This window comes from Xiphophorus maculatus, chromosome 7, assembly GCF_002775205.1.
Source record: "Xiphophorus maculatus strain JP 163 A chromosome 7, X_maculatus-5.0-male, whole genome shotgun sequence".
NCBI classification, from domain to species: domain Eukaryota; kingdom Metazoa; phylum Chordata; class Actinopteri; order Cyprinodontiformes; family Poeciliidae; genus Xiphophorus; species Xiphophorus maculatus.
In genome coordinates this window covers 206,550-229,954 of record NC_036449.1, presented here as the reverse complement: position 1 = coordinate 229,954, position 23,405 = coordinate 206,550, and the positions used below count along the sequence as shown (strand labels likewise).

The 23,405-nt window shown below is 38.6% G+C and overlaps 2 protein-coding genes across 4 annotated transcripts in view; one reads left to right on the top strand and one right to left on the bottom strand.

The window, feature by feature from the left end:
* The window catches only part of c7h2orf76 (chromosome 7 C2orf76 homolog), a 61,005-nt gene that overhangs the window by 9,332 nt on the left and 28,268 nt on the right, over window positions 1–23,405 (bottom strand). The window contains exons 6-8 of one of the 3 annotated variants that reach the window (XM_023336282.1): window positions 3,993–4,062; window positions 3,866–3,924; window positions 3,306–3,776 (exon numbers count right to left, since the gene is read on the bottom strand). The exons of 1 other annotated variant lie outside the window; for it this stretch is intronic. In XM_023336282.1, the coding sequence (XP_023192050.1) occupies window positions 3,716–3,776; window positions 3,866–3,924; window positions 3,993–4,062 (190 nt within the window). In that variant the 3' untranslated portion in view covers window positions 3,306–3,715. Of the gene's footprint in view, window positions 1–3,305; window positions 3,777–3,865; window positions 3,925–3,992; window positions 4,063–17,692; window positions 18,479–23,405 lie in introns of those variants that run through there. One more of the 3 variants, XM_023336284.1, reaches the window with a different exon arrangement.
* On the top strand, window positions 5,973–21,957 carry marco (macrophage receptor with collagenous structure). The gene is made up of 13 exons (XM_005813507.3): window positions 5,973–6,149; window positions 7,178–7,276; window positions 7,457–7,605; window positions 7,847–7,964; window positions 8,095–8,157; window positions 12,621–12,710; window positions 13,305–13,376; window positions 13,568–13,612; window positions 14,168–14,248; window positions 18,882–18,917; window positions 19,031–19,075; window positions 19,968–20,132; window positions 20,853–21,957. The coding sequence occupies exons 1-13, from the start codon at window positions 6,047–6,049 to the stop codon at window positions 20,981–20,983; spliced, it is 1,197 nt and encodes a 398-aa protein (XP_005813564.1). The 5' UTR covers window positions 5,973–6,046; the 3' UTR covers window positions 20,984–21,957.

The following is a 23,405-nucleotide window of genomic DNA, read 5'->3' as shown; positions in this document are numbered from 1 at the left end:
AATAAAAGTAAAAGGTAAGAAAAAAGTAGTTCCTTGGTGGAATGATGAATGTAGTAGAGCAGTTAAAGTTCGTAACAAGGCATTTAAAATATTACAGAAACATTTTACATCTGAAAACCTTATTGAATATTAAAGGAAAAGAGCAAAGGCTTGAAAAACTATTAAGGAAGCAAAAAAGAAAACATGGAGAGAATATTGTTTCTCAATAGATTCAGAAATAAAATTACAGAATGTTTGGTCAATGTTTAGGAAAATGTCTGGGAAAAGGAATGATATTAAAATACCATCCTTAGTTAGAGGTCAGGGGATATTAGTTTTACATAAAGATAAGGCAGATTTATTAGGTGACCACTATGCTGCAGTTCATAGTGGTGAACATCTTACAGACATTCATAGACGGCAGATGATTCAAAAACTTGGAAATCATAAAAATATATGTCAACATTAGACATGAATATAACCATGAAAGAACTTAAGACAGTATTGAAAGGGACAGAATATTCAGCTCCAAGGGAGGATCAATTATGCTATGCTATGTTTCGACAGATTCTGGAAGTAACTTTGAAATTAATATTAAAATTGTTTAATAAAATATGGAAAGAAGGTTTAATACCAAATAGCTGGAAAAGGGCAACAATACTATGGTTTAATAAATCAGGGAAAGATCCTATCAGTCCAAATAACTATAGACCAATAGCTTTAACTTCTCATTTAAGTAAATGGACGGAGAAAATAATGGTCAACAGATTAGGATTTGTTCTTGAGCATAAGAAATTAATTAATGGATATCAGTGTGGCTTTAGAACAGGGAGATCAACAATGGATGTTCTAACTAGAGTCAGTAAAATGACATAGGGAAAGCTTTAAAAATGAAGGAAATAACGATTGTAGTATTTTTTGACATAGAAAAAGCATATGATTCATTATGGAGAGAAGGGCTACTTATAAAAATTAATCAGATGGGAATAGGTGGGACGATGTATAAATGGATAGCAATTTTTTTGCTGGACAGAAAAATAAGAGTGAAGCTTGGGAATGATTATTCAAAAGAATTTAATGTGGAAAATGGAATACCTCAAGGTAGTGCAATTAGCCCAATTTGATTTAATATCATGATTAATGATATTTTTTCTGATACTGATAAATGTATAAAATCTGCACTATATGCATATGATGGGGCCATATGGATGAGGGGAAAGAATATAAAACATGTAGGAAATATTAAGAAAGCAATTAATAAAGTAGAAAAATGGTCTTATGAATGGGGCTTTAAATGATCAGCAAGCAAGTCTTGTTTTATGATTGTTACCAATATTGATGTAGGAACAATAACATTATATGGACGGCCTTTAGAAAGGGTAGCAGAATTTAAATATCTAGGTTGGATAATTCTTATACATGGAAAACACATATAGATAACTTGGAAACTAAATGTAAGAAAGTTATAAATCTACTAAAGGCTGTGGCTGGAAATAACTGGGGTGCAGATAGACAGTCATTATTAAACATATATAGGGCTCTTATGAGATCAATAACAGATTATGGCAGTTTTATATATGGAGCAACAGCTACAACACTACATAAGATAAATAGATTAAAGAGTAGGGCTTTACGTACAGTACAGACCAAAAGTTTGGACACACTTTCTCATTGAATTCAATGAGAAGGTGTGTCCAAACTTTTGGTCTGTACTGTAGACAGACATCACTTATTAATGCTCTTTTAATAGAGACTGGAGAAACTCCACTGGAAATAAGAATAACATTAACTCTAGTATATTGGATGAAAATTAAGAGTAGTAAGGAAGAAAATGTAACTTCAACAATTTTACATAATTGTTGGGAATATTCAAAGTTCCAGAGTAATGGATTTGGATGGATTGTAAGCAAACTGATTAAAATGTATAGATTAGAAGATAAGAAAATAGCTCAGTTTAATGCAATAATTGTTATTCCTCCATGGCTATTTCCTGAGGTAAATGTAGATATGAGACTTCTTAAAATGAAAAATGAGTGGAATTTAAATGAAATAGGGATAAAGACTGATATACGTATATTTAAGAAACTCGTATTATAATTACCTTAAAATATATTCAGATGGTTCTAAGAATCTAAAAGGATGTGTGGGAATAGGAATAAATATACCAGAGTTTAAAAAATATATTACTAAAAGAATTTCAGATCAACTATCTGTTTTCACAGCAGAAATGGTGGCAGTTATACTAAGCTTACAGTGGGTGGAGGAGGTTTGACCAGACAGGGTGGTGGTGTGCACAGATTCCAAAGCAGTTTTAGAAAGTATTCAGGGAGAAGGAAATAATAGGAAAGATTTAGTATTATAAAGTCAGCACAGTCTATTTAGATTATATAGGGGTGGCATTGATATTTGGTTCTGTTGAGTGCCAGCACATGAAGGTGTTAAAGGCAATGAAAAGGCAGATAAATTAGCTAAAAGGGCTTTAGATAGATAATAACGATTACAATTCCTTTTGGGAAAGGGGAAGGGAACTTACACTTATTAAGAGTAAAGAAATGGAAAAATGGTAAAAAAGGTGAAATGAAGATAAGAAAGGAAGAAGATTATATGAAATACAAAAGTCAGTATTAATTAGAAATATTATTGACAGAAACAGTAGGGAAGAAATAATAATATTAGATTAAGGGTAGGTCATAACTATTTAAATGACATTTTATATTTAATAGGAAGGAAAAATAATGATAAATGTGAAAGATGTGGAGAGAAAGAAAATGTAGAACATGTATTGATGAACTGTAAGACACATGAACCTGAAAGGGAGAAATTGAGAAGAATGGTTGGAAGGACAGGTCAAGAATGGAGTCTTAAAGGAATATTGGGAAATGAAGGAAACATAATGGATATTTACAAATTAAGGAAAGCATTATTTATTTATCTTCAGAATACAACATTAAAAAATAGAATTTGATAGATGTAAAGTAATGTTGCTACACACTTGTGTACAGTAGGTGGCGGTATGCACCTTAAAGTTGCTTGCGATCCGCTATAATAGAATAGAAGAAGAAACTGCTCATTATGGACGTGGGTGGTCACATGTTTTTATTGTTTTTACCAGTCTACAGTCAGTCTACAGTCAGTCTACAGTCAGTCAGTGAGTGAATCAATCAAGCCGTCAGACAGTAATCAGAGCAGGAGAAGCAGCAGAATCCTGTAACTTGTTTGCCTGAATATGGAAGAAAGCAACAAAGAACTGCATTTTTGACTTTTGGTATTTCTGGAACTGCGTAAGCCAGAAACCTGCGACACATCAAGTGGCTATTTGAGTTGAATTCACTTCTTGCTTTTGTTATAGTTCAGTCAAGCCGAAGGGCAATAAACAACCAGAACGAAGTTAATTATTAACAACATTTATTGGTACACACATAAAAGGGATTCCCCGTTAACTTTATCCGCCGATAATGTTCGACCCGAACTTAACCACTTCAGGCGGACAAACCCGCATAAACCACAACAATGTTCATTGCAAACCTAAGATGCACTGGATTCACTGCAAACATGATCACATGCAATTCAAACCGAGATCACACCAACAGGATCAGGTCTCAACTATTTCAGATTAACAGTGACACAGGATATAGATATTCAGGGAAGTGACCCAGAAACAAACGGAGGACAAAACAAACAAAATAAATGAAAAGTTGTTAGCCTGACCTCACAAGTATAGAAGAAACAAACAATCCTAACTGGGCGGACTAACAGAAAACCAAACTCTAAAAGGACAGCAGGAAGCAGTGCCAACACTGTAAAAACAAACACACAAAAATTACTAAATACTTATTAAATAATTTTAATCAAGTTAATTTAAAACACATTAAAAAACACTGCATACCTGCATCGTATTAACCAGCACTCTGAGATCAACCTTGGTGTAGCAGATCTGGTGCAAACCTACCAGATAAAAACAATATAAAAAACATACAATTCATTCTGATTAAGAGACTAATGTTTAAACCTACCGGCGGCGTCGAACAACCACACGCCCAGGTAACGCTACGCTGCCACCGGAACGTCATTAATAATGCAGCCCTGTATAAAAACGCCAAATCAGCACAACTTACTTAAAATATACAAAGTATGAATGTGTGCTTTCATAACAGAACAATTAAGGAAGTATAAGCCTAGGCTTCTTGTATAGGAAACATTGACTGCAAAATGATTTATCATGCAAAACATTCATATTTGCCAAGTTATGGTAAAATATGAGACTGCAGATGATAATAAGAGCCATTTGGGAGCCGAATGAGCTGTCTCTTCTGAAAAGAGCCCAAAGTCCCTCTACTCTGCGCCAAATCCATGAATGTGTGCAGAGGTCATTTGGGGCGGACACAGGAGTAAAATAAACTTAAACAGTAATGAGTCACACTTGCCATGTCATCTTGAACTTTGAGGAGATTTTGTGTTTCTTGTCTTTAAACACCAGAAACACAAAAAAAGTTTTGATCATATTTAGCTCTAAATTACATCTATTCTGAGCTCAGGAGAAACACTGAAGAAAATAAGCATTTTATATTAAAAAGTATGAATTTATTATTGACACAAAATGTATTCAGATTTCTAATTTATTGTAACACATCACTACTTTTTTCTGTAACACAAACTATAGTAACTATTGTAGTCACTGACTGTTGGTTGAAAGGTCAGTAAGAAAATCCCTTTAGCTTCTCTATTTTTTCCACCATAAATGATCAAAGTAAAAAAGAGAAAAAACTATTACAGATCACTTTATTGGGGAGGTCAATGAACTGTCTACAAATATTACCCAGAAAGAGCCTGATCCTAGAGCACCCTCCATGAGCAAAGCTTCAGGGGCACCGCTGTGTGAGATACTGTAAAAAAGTTTTATGTACCTTAAAGATCATTACCATCTTAGGATCATTCTTTTTAAATATCTCAGTCTCCTTTAGCAAACTTTAATTTGCAGTTCGATCTGAACTGGTGTTTCTATTTTAGGATATGCTGAAAAACTCAGTTTTACTTTTACCAAAAGGCTAAATGAAAAACCCAAAAATAATAATACCTTCCCTCAATCCCCCCAAAAGTAAAAGTGTATGTTGATCAAAAGGTGTGTGTGTGTTTTAAACATTTTAAACTCCTTCTGATTGAAATAGTACATGGGCTTCATTTTTATTTTTTAAAAACAACAGCAAAACAAAAAGAATAAACATAAGGACAGACAGATAAGCTCATCATAACAGACAGGTGTGTAAGGTTGAGCCTACAAGGCTGCAAATGTATGAACAGATGTAAATGGAATACATCAGATCAAGAATCCTGAGTCCATCAGATTCTATCCTTCAAGTTCCTTGTTGGTCAGGAAAGCAAGACTACAGGTTATTACAGGACATCTAGTTTACTGGTATTCTTCCCCTTTCTTGAAGACATATGACAGAGAAAATGGAATTTGCTCCGTGCTATAAATTTTCCAGATCATTTTTTCCATTTGCTGATTAGTGGAGGTTCTGAAATCTTTCTCAGATTTCACCTTCCAAAGCATAAGATTTTGGAAGATGTTGTATGGCATTGTGCCACACTGTGCGACTTCTGCATTCTGATTTAAAAGAAAACGAGTCATGCTTGGACATTTTGTACTTTTGAAAAATCAAATTGGCATATCAGCATTTTCTTCCCAGCTTGATTAAAGAAAGAAAAATCAAGGCAGATACCAATGAGTTGATGAGGGAAAAACCCCACTGCATTTTAAAAGTATTTAATACAACATTCTCAGAAAAGAAGAGCTGGGCTTATTTCTGTCTCTGTATCGTAGACACAGGGTGTTATTACATTTGTAATAATATCCTGTACCTATAATGCCCAATGCTGCCCCACAATACCCCACAATACCCCAGCCCTTCAACACACACAGAGTCAAAATCAAAGTTTTTCCACTTCCCCTCTTTGTGCTCATCTATGCAGTTTCATGAGTCTTATGTTGCAATCCTGAGAGGAGTTATTTTCCCAACATCAAGAACTACTTAAGCAAGAGGAAGGCAGACATTAAACTGTAGTGAGAATGGAGATAGCAGTGGACAAGACAATGGACCAGGTCACACATTATAATCCACTGTTCGACATGTCGCTGAGCAGGAGCGAGCGCTACAGCTTCCAGCATGATGGTGAGCACCAGTGAGAACCTCTCACAACAGATTAATGGAGAACTTCTAGATATTGGGAAATTACACACAAAAAACTACTGGTGTTAGCTAACCGTGGATATTTCCATACAGTGGACACAACTGAAGGCTGTCATTTTACTCTGACCAGTTTTACTTTGCCAAAATGTTTGCTTTTGACTGTAGTTATGACAGGAAATTTGCAGATTTCCAAAAAACCAAATATGAGTATAACTAGATTTAGTTTCACATACTGTACAATATAACTTGTGCAGCTTGTTAAAATTTTCACCTGAAATCCAATAGAAAACAAATGCCAACATTTATATGAACAGCTGAAAGCAGGAAAGAAACACAAAGAACTGTTTTTTTTTTTTTACTATTTTCAATTAATTGATTTTGTGGGGTTACACTTTCAAAAAGTACAATAAAAATCAGCATCACCACCTCACTGTCACACTACACAAATTTTAAATTTCAGCAAAAATGTTCATTAATTGCTCTTTATGTGGAGAACTTTGTCAGTCTGAATGCACAACAAGGACTACTTACCTAAATCACATAGTTTAATGAAAAGATTCAAATCTTTAAAATGGAACCGTGTAAAAAGAGCAGTGAACACATAAACTGGTATATGGCTTAATTTAGCAAAAAAGAATAAGAATGTTGCAGCTTGACTGAGTCCTTCTTCAGTTAATACCTGATTGGTTACAGCATTGGCTCAAGGCATGTAAGACCTTCTACCAGTTAATATGTTCAGTTTATTTATATTGCTAGAGGCTGAAACATTTCCTCTGCATTTGTAAATGTGTAAGACTATAATAACTAATGTAGCTCAACATTTCAGTTACATAAACTTGTCTGATAATTAAGTGGCACGCCCAAATATATCTTACTTTAAAACAAGGAGAATTTCTTTCTATTTGATGATCTGCACTATAAATGTCTTCCTACAGCGAACAAAGCAATAACTCTCTCCTGCTTCACAGAGATCAACATCTGTCAATGTACATTTTTTCTTTGTGTTTCAGATCTGAAACCAGCCCCCTCCAGAAGACACTGGAGTTTTACTGTGATAATTATCTGGGTCATCTTACAGACAGCGCTTGATGCCTTTCTCATTTATAAAGGTACAAATATTTAGACAAAAAATCTGGACTAAAATCACAGTTCGGATTTAAGATAGTTTTAATTCAGATACAACAATTAAAGAAAATTGTAAATATGATGTAACTTATGTTAGTCCTGAAAACCCTAAATCTTTTAATGAAAGAAGTGCTATTTTATTTCTTTTTTATTTCTGGCTGTAGTTGTGTTGGGAGTGAGCCCTGAGCCACAGAGCCCAACGTCTCATCATAGCGCCCTCAGCAACAACGACCTTGACCTCAACCTTCTAATCCACAACAACAGCCAAGAAGCCAACAATCTGAGGAGCCACTTACGGGTTTTGCAAAATCAGGTTCACATACATTTGTATATTTCACAGAAAATTCACAGCTGCTGGTTCTGAGTTTTGTTTTCAGAGGTGCAGACTTGAGTCACAAAAACAATAATTTCAAAAACTCAAAATATAAATGTGTCTTCCAATAAGTTAGAACTTATAATGACCAATGTAAGTATTTTAATTAGGCTATATGTAACATGTTATTGATTATTAACATGTAAACCATTTGTATATCTTTTGGTTACCATGATAACAGGTCAAGAGTCTGTGTGGTGAGGAAGGTCAGCTACAAAGATTACGGGCTGACCTGAACTTGCTCAATACCAGCAACCACAACCTGGAAAACAAACTAACAAACATTCAAATCAAAACAGGTACATATATATGCATGGTTGAGTACATTTGTTAAAAATTTACATCATAGTTACATACAGTAACATTTGTGTTGAGAAACCAATCTGAGGTCAAATATATCTCTTGAATAACTTTATTTTGTGCTTTTAGGCCCACCAGGTACAAACGGAGTACCCGGACTACAAGGTCCGAAAGGAGAGAGAGGCCCAAAAGGTGAGTCCATCTCAACTGGACATTACTAACATGAATGGGAAGAGTCACATTCAGATTTTTGAGTGCATCTCTCAGAACAAGTGTCTTGTTTGGCCACACTCTTACTGCTCACATTTGGTTTTTGGCATGTTGTTAACAAAAAAAAAAAACTATTTCAAGGGGTTTTACACTGCAGCAGTGGTTGATATGTGGTTTAATTTGGTCTTTGGACAATTAGAAGTATAGTTTGAATACAGTAATTACAGTTAGTCTCACATAACATAACCTGTGAGAATTATGATTAGTTAAAATATGTGATCACTCCAGCCTTAGAACCCTGCTTTTGCTGCTGGTATGCCAAGGATGCAACCACTTAAGAGAGAGTTTGTCTTGTTACATGACTAATAAGAACCGATTTTAAAAGTTTATTGGCGTTTGTTATAGTTGCTTTGCTCTTGATTTGATTTCACAAAAAATATGGACATGGAGATTTACTCTCTTGGACAGAATCCAGATCAATTTGTTTCACAGGTGGCCTTGTGCTAAAATATATTTTTTCCATTTATTAATAAATGAATCCATGTTTTCATCCTAAGTGCTTAAATAGCCACAAGTGAACTTGTTTCTTGATGATGTTTCATCTAAAAGGCTCCTTTAGTTCTGGACATGAACTGGAACTAAAAAAATTACAATATTGTGTGAAACTGCAATATTGTTTACCATTCACCTCAGAAAGTGAAATGGATATTTTATTGAAATTCATTAATTGTGGAGTGAAATATCTGAAGCTTTTGTGTTTTGCATTGTTTATGAATATAGTGTACAAGTAAAGAAAACCAAAAGCTAAGGTCAGAAAATTATAATATCCGCTATCAAAGACAGACGTTTTAACACAAATGTCCAGTATGAACATTTCTTGATTACTTGGTCTTGCATGAAATACTGCATCAATGTGGCGTGGCATGGAGGCAACCTGTCTGTTGCACTGCACAGATGGGATGGAAGCCCATACAGCTTATGGCTGACTTCAGGTCATATCTGTCAAGTCTTCTGTTTTGGCTGGGAAACTACCGTATTTACCCCTCTTTCCTGCCATGCTCCCATATTAGTGTTTTTCCATAAATTTCCTGTATCACGGTAGCCATTTTGGCCGCTTCTCCTTGGCCTCTCCATGGGCTGCCACCTTATCGTGGTGGAGGGGTTTGAGTGTCCATATGATCTGAGGAGCTATGCTGTCTGGGGCTTTATGCCGCTGGCAGGGTCACCCAAGGCACGAGGTCCTAGGTGAATAACCAGACCAAGCGCAGCCTTATGATGACTAATAACAATGGATCTAGTTCCCTCTAGTTCCCTCACCCAGACGCAGGTCACCAGGGCGCCACTCTGGAGCCAGGCCTGGAGGTGGAGCACAATGACGAGTGCCTGGTGGCCGGGCTTTTACCCATGGAGCCTGGCCGGGCTCAGCCCGAAGAGGAGACATTGGTCCCCCCTCCCATGAGCCCATGAACCTTTGCTTTCATTAACAGCAAAGGTTCTGTTTGACCCGGTTTATGTGGGCCTTCAGAACCACGGTGGATGAGGCGTTCAGGAACCGGGTTCAGCTCAACCCAATGACCTGGTTCAATGAAATGGAGGCCAACAGTAGGCTGTACTCAGCCAAAGGGGTTGAGTGCAGTGTGGGATAGGTGCTGGCCGAGGGAAGGGGCCCTGGCGGTCCGATCCTCGGTTGCAGAAGCTGGTCATTGAACCAGCTTTTGATATCTTTGGCAGCTACCAATTTCTGCTGGAAAATAAAATCAGCATCTCCATCCAGATTGTCAGCAGAAATGAGCATGAAGTGCTTTAGCATGTCCTTTGAGTGTGGACTTCAGAGAACCCAGTGGACCAGACCTGTATTCACCTGTGTTTGGTGGATTTTATGGAATAGATTTCACTTGATAATCCTCTCATAGCTCCAGTTCTCCCTGTTGCATCTTTTCCTACCACACTTCTTCCTTTCACTCAATTTTATAGTAATATCCTTAGATACAGAAATCTGTGAATAACCAGCTTCTTCATCAATGGTCTCTTTGTGTCTTCTCCTCCTTGTGAAGGCCATCAATGATTGTCTTCTGGACAGCAGTCTTCCCCTAATTGTGAAGCTGACTGACCCACAGTGAGAGTCTATTTAAACATTAAAGGCTCAGGAAACCATTGCAGTTGTTTTGAGTTAATTAGCTGATGAGGATGTGACTCCATAAATTTCCATTAATCTCATTTTCCAGACTGTTTTCATTTTCTGAGATACAAACTTTTGGCTTCTCATTTATATCTGATAAATATATTAATCAAAATTACAGGAACAAAAAGTTTGGAATATACTCCATGTATGATGATTCTATATATTACACAAGTTTCACTTTCTGAGATGAGAGGAAAGAAATATTACTCTTTTGCATAATATTCTAATTAGAATATTAAGCAAGAAACATCCTTGTTAAAAATAACACAAAGGTCCTTTAATACCCTCTAGATGTGTAATTGACAGACTAAGTTTCTTTTCCATAAAAAAGAAACTTAGTCTGTTTTAAACGTTTGTTTTGTCTGAAAGTTATCCAAATGTCTACGTTCTGAAAACATGTCTAAAGTTTGTGTATCATGAGTAAAACAGTGGAATTGTACTCCTTTTATCTGATCATTTTACCAAATGGAAGTATATACAGGATGCTGATAGGTACAGAGGTGTGCGTTGAGCATGCGTTGAGAATATTTCTTTGTGAACAAAGCATTACAAAGCATGCGGCGTGTGCATTTGCATCTCAACACTCTGTCTCTCTCTGCATTGATAAAGTCTGAATTCCTGGTTAGCCGGTGCATTATTGCCCGGTGGTTCAGACCGTGGAGGAGCTTTCGCGCTCGCCTCGTGACAGCTGGTTTATTTTTATGTCAGTTTCTTTTTTGTGGCAACATGATGTATATCAAATGCTTTGTCTACTTAACTCAGGTAGAGTTGCTGCGCAGCCGCGCGAAGCTCAGTGCAGCTTGTTCCATGAAGGTTGGGCAACCAAAACAATCTCTGTGGTGCTTATTAAAAACTCAATAGACACAAAATGAAAGAGCTACTAAAGCCACAAAAATTAAATCTCCGGTTTGTCCCTCTACATCCAGCAGCAGAGATGCGCTGTGCTGCAGGTCTAGCTCATCATGTAGGGCCAGTTCAATGCTGAATGAGGCCTTGAGCAGAATTTGATTTAGGGGCCCCTCTTGCTGCAAACATCAGCACCACTAATGTGCTAATCCACTAATCCATACCCTAACCCATTTCACCTTGGATTTAGTGAAATCTGGAAGTTTAATTGACTGAGCAGTCAAATGTAATTGTTGTTTACTAAGATGCATTAAGGAACAGCTAAAACTCAAAGATTAAACTCAGAGCATCATCTGGTGCTATGTTACCATAGCAACAATCTTGTTGCTATGGTAACATACTTTTGTTGTGAAATTATAAAAAGAGCAAAGAGAGAGAAATCCCTAGACTCCCTGTAATGATGCTAACTAGCTTGTCATTGAACACAAGCTAGTTGCTCACCTTTTTTCACTGGTACAGGGGTTAAAGGTTAAAGGTTATGCTGGTATCGGGCTCAGAGCTGCTACTGATTGACTCACCTGTTAAGAAGGTATAGGTGCAAGTTAAATATATGAATATGGTGGTAGATTTGTTCCTTCATTCATTAAATGAAATGGAGGCCAACAGTAGTCTGTAGCTAAGCTAACTGTGCTAAATGGTTGATAATCTCTCACAGTCTATGTACTCACCTTTGTTGGAGAAAAACTGTGTTACAAATTTTGGAAACCTGACTTTACAGTTTTCCTTAGCAGTATAGTAACTGCCACAGTTGTTTTTGTTTTCTTCTCTACTCCTCCCTCCTCAAGCGCTTGGAGGTTTACATTGGGACTGTAAATTTCCGAACCAAATACTCCTGTAAATAAATGCCTTGTGACCAACTGATATAAAAAAGTGGTAATTCATGCTATTACACCAGGCACACTATCCTCTATTAAAATTTTAAGTGACAGACTGGCGACCTCTCCAGGGTGACCCCGCCGCTCATCCGGAACATTAGCTGGAGAGGCACCAGCACCTCCCGGTGATGAGATAGCCACGAACAGAGATAGTATCTCATTATAATGAGATGGTATCTCAAAATACCATCTCATTACTATCTCATTACTAATGAGATAGTAATGAGATTACTAGTAATGATTAGTAATGATTACTATCTCATTACTAATGAGATAGTAATGAGATAGTATCTCAAAAATAATGAGATAGTTTCTCATTATTTTGAGATTATTTATTTATTTATTTTAACAGAGTGGCGGAAATGGGCTTCCATAGTAATAGAGAGCAACTTGCCACTGGAAAGTGTCGTAAGATGCTTTCATTTCATGTGATGCGTTGTACACAACAGAAAAGGGTTGTATGTAGTGCTTCTTTTTGACAGGTGACAGTGGGGTTCCTGGCCATTCTGGTCAAAAGGGTGAAACAGGACTTAAAGGGGGAAAAGGAGAACAGGGAGCTGCTGGTGAAGTTGGTGAGTTTTAGTTTTCAGTTACACTAATGATGTATGTATGGAAAGTGGTCAAAGAAATTTGCAAATTGAAATTGGCATAATCTTTGTTATGGCTGACATATAGAACCATCTTCTCTGTTGGTACTTTTCTATGTCCCAGTCCCAGTCAGCTGGGATCTATGTCTAGAGATCAGTGGGTAAAAAGCGGAATTCACACTCCATCACAGGACAGTGTGAGGAAACAGTCCTGTTTACCCTTACTGTCATAAGGGAAAACGGAACTAAAACTGGAGTTCAGTGAACCAAAATTAAAAGCAAATTAAACTTATCTCTTGCTTTACATGCTTAATAAGGATAGATATATGAACTCCTTTAACTCCTGAACAGAAAATGTGTCAGCAGATTGTTGTTATGAAATATTGAAGTGTCTCTTCCCCCTTTAATCTGATGATCATCAGTAATATTGCTGACATGCTGCTATTTAAAGGGAAGACAGAACATATTTTCACAGATGGCATATTGGTCAAACAAAAAAATCTTGAAAAATATCAAACAGCTGGTCTTGGTGTGTGTATTTTTTTATGCGTGCGCATGTGTGTGTGTGTGCCACTGTAGGTCCCACAGGTTCAGCAGGGAATCCAGGAGCACCAGGCAATAAGGGGGAGCCAGGGGACCCAGGAGCCCCAGGTAAGGTTGTAGGTTAGGGGTTAGGGTATTCTTATGAATGGTAGTTCATAAGAATGAATACACACCGACCTTGCCTGTCAGCATGTAAAGTTTTTTTTTTTGTTTCTTTCATAAATTATTGTCCCTCTGGTTTAGCAGTAGATAATTTCCTTACAGTTTTTGTCTTGTGTTATCTATTTTTATGACTATAGGCCCTCGTGGAGAAAAAGGTGACTCTGGAATGTCTGGACAGAAAGGTATCCAAAATTGTGTTAATGCATTGATGCCCAAAGAGGGTCCTGGAGGGCCGACATCCTGTTTTAGTTTTCTCCCTGGTGGTAATAACAACCTTCTCAGCAGGTCAGTGTTCTTCTTAGGCCTTCTAATGAGCCATCATTGGATCCAGGTGCGTTAAACCAGGGAGAGACTAAAACACGCGGGATGCCGGCCCTCGAGGACCCACTTTGAGCACCACTGTGTTAATGTCTTCCTGTTACCACCTCCTAACAGCCATCTTCCTAACAGGTAGCCCTTTAACAAGGGGTTCATAATCAGAGCAGAAATCATCAATATTATGATCTGATTTCTCCAGAGGAGACATTAGCATAAAGCAAATCCAAAATCTTGCTTCAAGAGTGGAGCAACTGACAAACTGGTGAAATGTTGGCAGTGTTGAAGAGAGTGAGGCATGATTAAAATCACCAGATATTGTCACAAATGCATTGGGGTGTTGTGTCTGTATCCTAGCAACAACAGAATGTTTGTAAAGGCGTATGTATTTACGCAATACATTTTGTTCTTCATTTCTGCAGGGGAGTCTGGATTGCCTGGTTCACCTGGATTAAAAGGACAAAAAGGAGACCCTGGAAGTGTTGGCCCTCGGGGACCCCCAGGTCATCTGCTTGTTCACATTCCACAATATATAGTTGCAGAGCATTTAAGTCATAGTTTGTTTATTGACAGGATTTAGAAGTGACAGAAAACAAGTGCATATAATACAATCTGTTTACAGATATACAGACTCTACAGTAATGTATAAAATGATTCAATCACTTTATTCCTTACCATATTTTTGGTCAGTTAGGACTACTGCATTTATCAATATTTGCTAACTGCGACAATAATGGGAGAAAGAAAAAATGTCATGTTGTGGAAGTCAGCAGAAAAAGACGTAAATATAATTCTCCAGATCGACTGTTACCAAACTGTCCATCTGAGGGGGACAAACCAGCTGGAAAGGGAGGACCTAGAAGAGTGGGTAAAGAAACTGGGGGACGACCACGGCAAGGTGGCTGAGCCAACTCAACTGGGTCCCCTGGTAACACATGAGCTGGCTTCAAACGGTCCACTGAAATATTCTCCTGATTATCCCCCAACTCCACCAAAAAATCCTTAGGTCCCCTCTCCAAAACATGGAATGGACCATCGTATGAAGTGGTGAGTGGTGGGAGTCACGGCAAATAAATACATACTCGGCAGGCATTAGGTCCTTTGGCACAAACACCTGTGGAAGGCAGTGATGTGCTGCCAACAGGGCAAAAGATCTAGATTCCCCAATTAGAACTGTTCTACTCCCCTGGGAATCAACCGAACCCGCTGGACCTGGAAGAAATTCCCCTGGTACCCTCAAAGGCTGGCCCTGGACCAACTCAGCTAAACACAACCGCAGGTACTCTTTTGGAGCTGAACTCAGGCCCAATAGAACCCAAGGCAGGCGATCTATCCAGCTGTTATCCACCAACGAGCCCTGCAATGCAGCCTTCATTGTACAGTGGAACTTCTCACAAAGACCATTGGCCTGCGGATGGTAGGCAGCTGTACGGTGGAGTAAAACCAAAAGGCTCTCTGCCACTGCAGTCCACAACTCTGAAGGGAACTGGGGACCTCTGTCAGAGGTCAAGTCCAATGGCACACCAAAGGAGGAGATAAATGCCCGAGCCAGGCCATTGTGAGCAATGGGTCTGACCCATTGCTCACAATGGCCCCAACTGCATAATCAGAGGCATCAGTTATCAGAGCCACGGGAGGCACTGGAGATGGATAGGCCAAAAGCCTTTTTGGCATCATCAAATGCATGCACCCTCTCGGGGGTCCACTCTATCTGCTGGTCCAATTTTTTGTCTCTAAGTGCTTCATACAATGGGTGCACGAGGTTAGCTGACCGTGGGATGAAACGGTTATAAAAGTTTACCATCCCCAAAAACTACTGCAGGGGCTTCACTGAGGAAGGGCGTGGAATAGCAGAAACTGTTTCAACCTTTGCAGGTAGGGGAATCGCCCGTTGAGAAAGACATTTTGTGTCCCAGGAACTCAACAACAGGCAGACCAAACTGGCATTTAGCTGGGTTCACAATCAGGCCATGTTCACCGAGTCTAATAAACAGCTGACCAAGGTGCATCATGTGTTCTTCCGCAGAGGGACTAGCCACCAATATGTCGTCCAAATAGACGAACAAAAACGGAATACCCTGCAGGACCAAATCCATAAGCCACTGGAAAGTCTGCGCTGCGCCTTTAAGATCGAAGGGCATCCGTAAAAACTCATAAAGACCAAAAGGCGTGATAACTGCGGTTTTGAGTAAATCTAAAGGATGCACTGGCACCTGATGGTAACTTTGCGCCAAGTCCACCTTAGAGAAATGGTTGCTCCAGCCAGGCGGGCAGAAAAGTCCTGAATGTGAGGAATTGGGTACCTGTCATTACTGGTTGCGTTGTTAAGGCGCCAAAAATCCCCACAGGATTGCCAAACCTTGTCTGCTTTGGGAACCATGTGCAATGAGATGTCCATGGACTTTTGGGGCGCTGTACAATGCCAAGACGCTCCATGTTTGCAAACTCCTCTTTCGCTATTGCTAACGTAGCGGTGTCTAGGCGGCGCGCTCGCACAAAAACCGGTCGACCGACCATAGGTGTACAATGTTCAACCCCATGCTTTGCCACGGTAGCAGAAAATGTGGGAACCGTTAAAGATGGGAACTCTGCTAACAGACGCTGATACTCATCACCTGTGGCAAGCGTGTTGGCGAGGGGTCGATGGCCGCCAAGTTTACAGGGGTATGTATCAAAAGATACAGCATCTACTAAGCAGCTATTAGCAACATGTACTAATAACCTAAAAGCACACAAAAAGTCCGCACACAAAATTGGTAAAGACACAGAAGTTATTACAAAGTCCCACTGAAACTGACGTCTGTTGAAACAGACAGTCACCAACCTCTACCCTTCCTCTACTCCCTCTTCATCTACGACTGCAGACCTGTCCATGGCTCTAACGCCATCATCAAGTTTGCAGACGACATCACGGTGATCGGCCTCATCAGAGATAATGACGAGGCCGCTTACAAGGAGGAGGTAGACCGTCTGGCTGAGTGGTGCGACAAAAACAACCTGCAGCTGAACACCGAGAAGACCAAGGAGCTTATCGTGGACTTCAGGAGGAACGCTGACCCACATCCACCCATCCACATTAAGGGGACAGTGGTGGAGCGTGTGGACACCTTTAAGTTCCTGGGAGTACACATCTCCGAGGACCTGACTTGGACAACCAGCTGCTCCAAACTCATTAAGAAGGCGCATCAGCGCCTCTTCTTCATGAGGACCCTGAGGAAGAACCACCTGTCCTCAGAGATCCTCACGAACTTCTACCACTGCACCATTAAGAGCATCCTCACCAACTGTATTACAGCTTGGTACGGGAACTGCTCTGTCTCCGACCGGCAGGCGCTGCAGAGGGTGGTGAAAACTGCCCAGTATATCGCCGGGGCAACGCTCCCTGCCATCAAGGACATCTACAGGAAGCAGTGTTTGAAAAGGGCCGGGAAAATCACAAAGGACTCCACTCACCCAGCACACACACTCTTTTCCCTCCTGCCCTCTGGGAGGCGTTACAGAAGCCTACGGACCAGAACCACCAGGCACCGGAACAGCTTCTTTCCCACAGCTGTCACGCTTTTGAACGCCTCCTGACATAAAACATAAACTATAAGGACTGTACTCCCCTATCCTCTCATACAACAATAACACATGGACTATCCTCACACACACACACATCACGGACTGTTTTCTTCACACACACATACAACTTGTAAATTTTACCTGCCATTATTTATCTATAATCCATTCCCTAACATTCTTGTATATTCTGTATAATTTGTGCATATAGCTCCCATATTTATATTTATACACAATATCTATATCTCTTGCTATAACCCCTTATAGTCCATACATACATAGTCTTGTACATCTGTAAATGAATATTTATATCTCGTAGAGCACTTCTGGATAGATGCAAACTACATCTCGTTGCTTGTAGTTGTGACAGTGCAATGACAATAAAGTTGAATTCTATTCTATTCTATTCTATTCTATTCTATTCTATTCTATTCTATTCTATTCTATTCTATTCTATTCTTTGACTGACCCATGTAAGACCAAATCTTCACAAAGCATGTCCACCTCCAGAACACTGCAACAGTCTTCTTCCTGATTGGACAGATTGACAGCTGATCATTCCCAGGCTGTTTCTTTGCATACCCTTTGATCAGATAAACATTGAGCATGGTGCTGTCAAGCATCTAGAAATTGTCCCCAAGTATAAACTAGACCTTAGGAGATCCAGTTATTTTTATCAAGAATTAGTTCTAAATGTAATTCAATATTCATGCTCATAGCTGACTACCTAAATTTTATGAACCATGCTTAGAGCTCCAATTTGAAGTACCTCTCTCTTTTTTATGTTGTCTTAAATAAAGTTTTAAAAAATATAGGTCAATGACAAGTATGCAGATGGATTCTGCCATTGTCAGACAATGCTTAGCATTTTACAGACATTAAATCAAAGTTGAGATTTTTGGTCATAAGGGAGTTAGCCCACAATGATGTTCCTCCTCAACAAAGCACAAATTCTATTAAAACACACTGACAATTTTTTTTTATGTGAATGAAATAGACCTATGTGGTTCTTTCGGTTAGTTTCCTACAGAATGGCAAACAAAAGAGTTCAAAACTGCCTCATCTCTGCATGTCTTTTCTTTATCTTCCATTCATGGACCAAATATTGGGTAGCAAAAACCATTTAGTGTCATCTGTTTCAAGCGATGGAGCTGGCAGCATCAGTTGTTATCCTGAAAGCAAAACCAACATAGTCAAACTTAGTGGAGGGATACAATAAGGCATAAATTACCCATTTAGTTCCTCACAAAGCTGGTTCTATGCCTAGATGGAACAGAACAAGTGTTTCTATAAAAGACAAGTAATTCACTAATGAATTAAATGTTTGAAGTGACAGAGGCTCACAGAACCATGTCATTATCACAAGGACTTTTCCATGTTGTTTAAGGGTATAATCATCTTAATGTTTGTAACCTTCTGACTTGAAAGAAAATTATGAAAAATTATGAATCTTTCTCTCAACTGTCTGGCTTTCAGCAAAGTTTTTTTTTACAATGCTTGAAAAGATGTGTTTTTAAAAAAATCCCAACAGCTTTTGTTTCAATGTATTGTTTCTGCTTTGTATTGTTTTACCAGGTGCAAGAGGACCTATTGGATTTAATGGGACTCAGGGTATGTACATACTTAGTCAAACCCTAAGATTAATTTTGTTGTGAACTTTTACCAACTATTTAATCAACTGAATTAGCTGTAATATTTTTTCCTCCACTCCCTCAAACCCACAGGTCAACCTGGACTGCAAGGAGAAAAGGGCGAGTCAGGAAAACAGAGTAAGTAACTTATAGCAGAGAGCACAGTTTAAACACAGCAGCTACGAAAAACAAAAAGACGTTTGACATAATTGATCTGTTGATGTAAATATCAACTAAACCAAATTAATGGGGTAAGAAATCATAGTTACTATTTTGGAGAGTAGGAGAAAGTGGTAATTAGTAAAAGTATGGGAAAGTGTGGTTCAGAACAGTCCTGCAATCTGTGTGGTCTCCATTCCAGCTTCCTTCCTCCTGCCACATGCTCACGTTACCCCAAGTGGTCCAGCGATTAGAGCATCAGCGAGTGCAGCCAGATGAATCAGGCTCTAGCAACAGCTGCTTTCATTTGTTGCCATAGATGGAAAAGCGGCATGTACATTCTTATCATTTGAAACTATAGTTGGAGACATATGAGCTGTATAGTACATATCCTGGCTGAAGGAATGATTTGATGTACAGAATGAAAACAAACTAAATCCAACAAATGGATTTGTATGATTTAACTGTAATAACTTGTTAGATTACTGACAAAACTGTAATCATTATTACTTTATAGGTATGTTACTCCCTTTATTACACTTAAAGTGGATAGAATTATTAAGTGATTAGCCATTAATAAATCATTGCTTGACACAGGTTTTTTTTCTACATACAACTGTTTTATACTGGTGAAAATGTTAAATAGTTGTCTTGCAGTTACCCTGCACTCTGTCAGTTGCTTCTAGTTTTTCTTTTTATACATCTTTCCATTCCTCCAACATATGTGAAATATGGCCAATCAGAATTCAGACATTACAATGCTTCTTTATCTGATACTGGCTAGTATGTCTTTTCTTTTACAGTTAGTCATTTCTATTAGTGTTAATTCACATCCAAATGACTTTAAATCTTAAACTTTGTGCCTCCCCAGTCAAAGTGCGTCTAGTGCCTGGAAAAAACAGAGGACGAGTGGAAGTCATGCACAGTAACATCTGGGGCACCATTTGTGATGACAGCTTTGGAACTTTAGATGGGAGAGTGATCTGTAAGATGCTAGGGTTCCAGTCTGTTGTTTCCACCTTCACTGCTACCCCAGGTAAGCAAGCATGCTCAGCCTATTTTTCAGTCAAAGATCTTAATTCTCCATTTTTGGGGGCCCTATGGCAGCAGTGGCTGAGGAGGTAGGGCTTTATCCTATAACTGGGGGGTTGCTGGTTCGTCCGTCTGTCATTGTGCCCTTGTGCAAGACACTTCACCTGCCTTACCTGCTGGTGGTGAGAAGGCCTGGTGGCTGAGACTGAATGGCAGACTCACCATCACTCAGTATAGGACAGCTGTAGCTACACTGTAGCTTGTCACCATTATTGTGTAAATATGTGTATACTTTGGATGCTTTTTCACTCAGATGTGGAAAAAAATTTTGTAAAATGGAAATACAAATACAAGTAGTTAAGAAGCAGAACAAACATCGGCTGACTTTCATTTCAGAAGTAAAGTAGTACCCTAGTAGAGAAGTAGAAAATGATCAAAAAGCCAATTGACTGATCTGAGAGATGCAGCACTCTTCAGTACACACAGAGAGGCCTTCATCAAAATCTTTTCTTAATACTTTTTGGGAATCACCATTCTCCTGATATTTTCTGAGATAATATAGTTCAAATCAAAATAAATTGTGCCATAAGTAGAACATAAATAGAAGAGAACGAACGAAGAGAACGAACAAAATACCGTCCTATGTACCTGGCTATATATTAGCCAGGTACTTAAATAAAGATTTCTTTAAAGAAGTGTCTCATTAATGCATGTCTGTTTTTAGGTACCGGTAGGATCTTGTTGGATGAGCTGCAATGCACAGGAGCAGAGTCTGACATCTTTGACTGTCCACACAGTGAAGTTGGTGTTCATAACTGTAGTCATGATGAGGATGTGGGAGTACAATGTACATAGACGCAGAAGAGAGATTAAACTGTGCAAAACTTAACTTTGTAGTCCTTATGTTAGACTGAAATTTATCACATTATTCCATGTTTTCCTTTCCAGTCATATCGCTTGAGTTATACACTATTGGACCATAACTTTAGAGGCACTATTTTCTCGGAGTAGGTCCCATATTATGAATGAAAAACCTTCCCTGCAATTGGCTTAACTTAACATCTGACCTTCTTGGGTGTATTTGGCATTGATCATTCCACAGATGATACATTACACCAGGGCCAGCCCAAAGCATAAGCAAACTAAGCAGCCACTTAGGGCGCCGGGGCGCTAGGGGGCCCCCTAAGTGGAATATATATATATATTTTTTTAGTAATGATTTCCGTGTGATTATATTAACAAAAACACATAAATTCATGATAAAGTTGTGATTTTTTTAACAATAATATATGTTTGATAATAATATGTAGAAATCTTTCTTATATAGGCAAAAATAAAAATAAATAAATTGCTCTTGGGGCCCCCTGGAGCGCGCGGTAGGTACCGCACTGAACGGTAATATGAGCTGCTGTGCAGAGCGCATCCAAACCTCCAAAGCATCAGCAGAAGATAAGTTATCAAAACAATGTCACAAAAAATGATTTATCCTTCAGGGAAAGAGAAAAGAAAGAGGAAGACTGGAGAAAAAGTCAAGGTAAAAGTATGTTTTAATGTGTGTTGGTAATGTAATGTTTATCAGGAAGATTTGTGGAAGTGCTAATTGAAAATTAGCTTGATAGCACAAATGTTTGTATTTGTGTGAAGCTAAGTTTGAACTTTAAATGACTTGATTCTCGTGGTTGACCCTGGATATTCCTGAGATTATTTGCCTTCAAAACATTTTTGATAACGTTTGATATCAATAATTAAAACTTCTCAATGTTTGATATTGTCTAGCAAACCATCAGGCTACATGGCTAGTGCATTAATAAATCGATGAGCTACTCTAAGCTGTAGTTGATGATATGTTGTTTGGTGCTGATAATTTATGCATCTAAAACAAACTGTATTTTTACATCAACTCATGAGTTATGTGAAACTTCTGCAATTAAAATAGTTTGAAGACAGAATCAACCCAGTACTGATCCACATTCTCAAGAGAGAATGACTCAGCTGGTATAAATACAATTTTTATCTATTGTAATTACACCTAAGAGTAATTAATTTAATCAAAGAATGTCATGAATATGTGCATATGTATTCCATCTTAAGTTGGGCTGCACCGACTGCAGTTTTCTGGCCGATCCCTGGTTACTGATCTTTAAAAAGCCTGACCTGCCGATTTTGATTTTGGCTGATATGAATTTTTTTTGTCTAAAATGTTGCTAAATATACCAAGAAAGTCGGTGAGTCGGCAACAGTGGGGTGAATGTTGTTAACTACAAAGGTGCAGACCTGACCTGGAGGAACCGGTCTGTCAGTCAAACCTCTCAATGCAGAGCAGAAGAGGACAGAGGCTGATTTATAAACCTTTGCTGATGAAGATAAGATCAGCAATAGGGTTAGGGTTAGTAACCCCTTTACTGATCATGTAAGTATAAGCCGATCACCAATCCCATATGAGATGGTTCCATATGAGGCGGCATGCACTTCGCAGGAGAGCCTCCATCTTCACAGAAATGATGTCCAATGTGTACAGACGTCAAACAAGGTACAAGATATAAATAACGTCATTAGTATTGTTGCTCAAGAACATGGCAATAAATGTATAATCAAAATTAAATAAATCAACTATCCAACATCCAACAATACAAATAACATTGAACAAAAAGGTCAAATGTGACCTCCTCTTATATGTTTCCTCAAATAGAAAGTACTTTAACTCTATTGAATAGTTGACCAAACTTTAACATTTAATAATTACATTAAAATTTGTCTAAGTACTGCATTTGGAACAGTCTCTAGTCAGGTTGCATTCAGACAGGTTTTCTACCGTTTTAAGAGTTCACTTCAACCAGACAGAGACCGAGGTTTTTAGACGGATCAGAGTTTGCTTTTTAAGTCCGTTTTGGAATTCAAATTTGCATTTTGACCTCCCCCCCAAAAAATCGGACTTTCTAGACAAATGGATTAGAGTCTGATTCAGGACTCTTGTCCTGGGTTGGTCTGAATGCAGCCTCAGACAGGCCCTGCATGATGAGTTGAATTCGCTGCACTGTAGATCTTTGCTGGATACCGAGGGACAAACAAAGATTTAATTTATGTGAATTTAGTAGCTCTTCCATTTTGTGTCTGTTGAACGTTTAATGGCCACAAAAACTAATTTGGATGCCCAAGTTTTATAGGACAAGTATTTCTGATATGGACACACAACCACATGCATTAACTCTGGCTGACTAAGTGGACAAAGCATTTGATACAGAAAAATAATAGTAAAAAAATGATCAAATTAAACCAG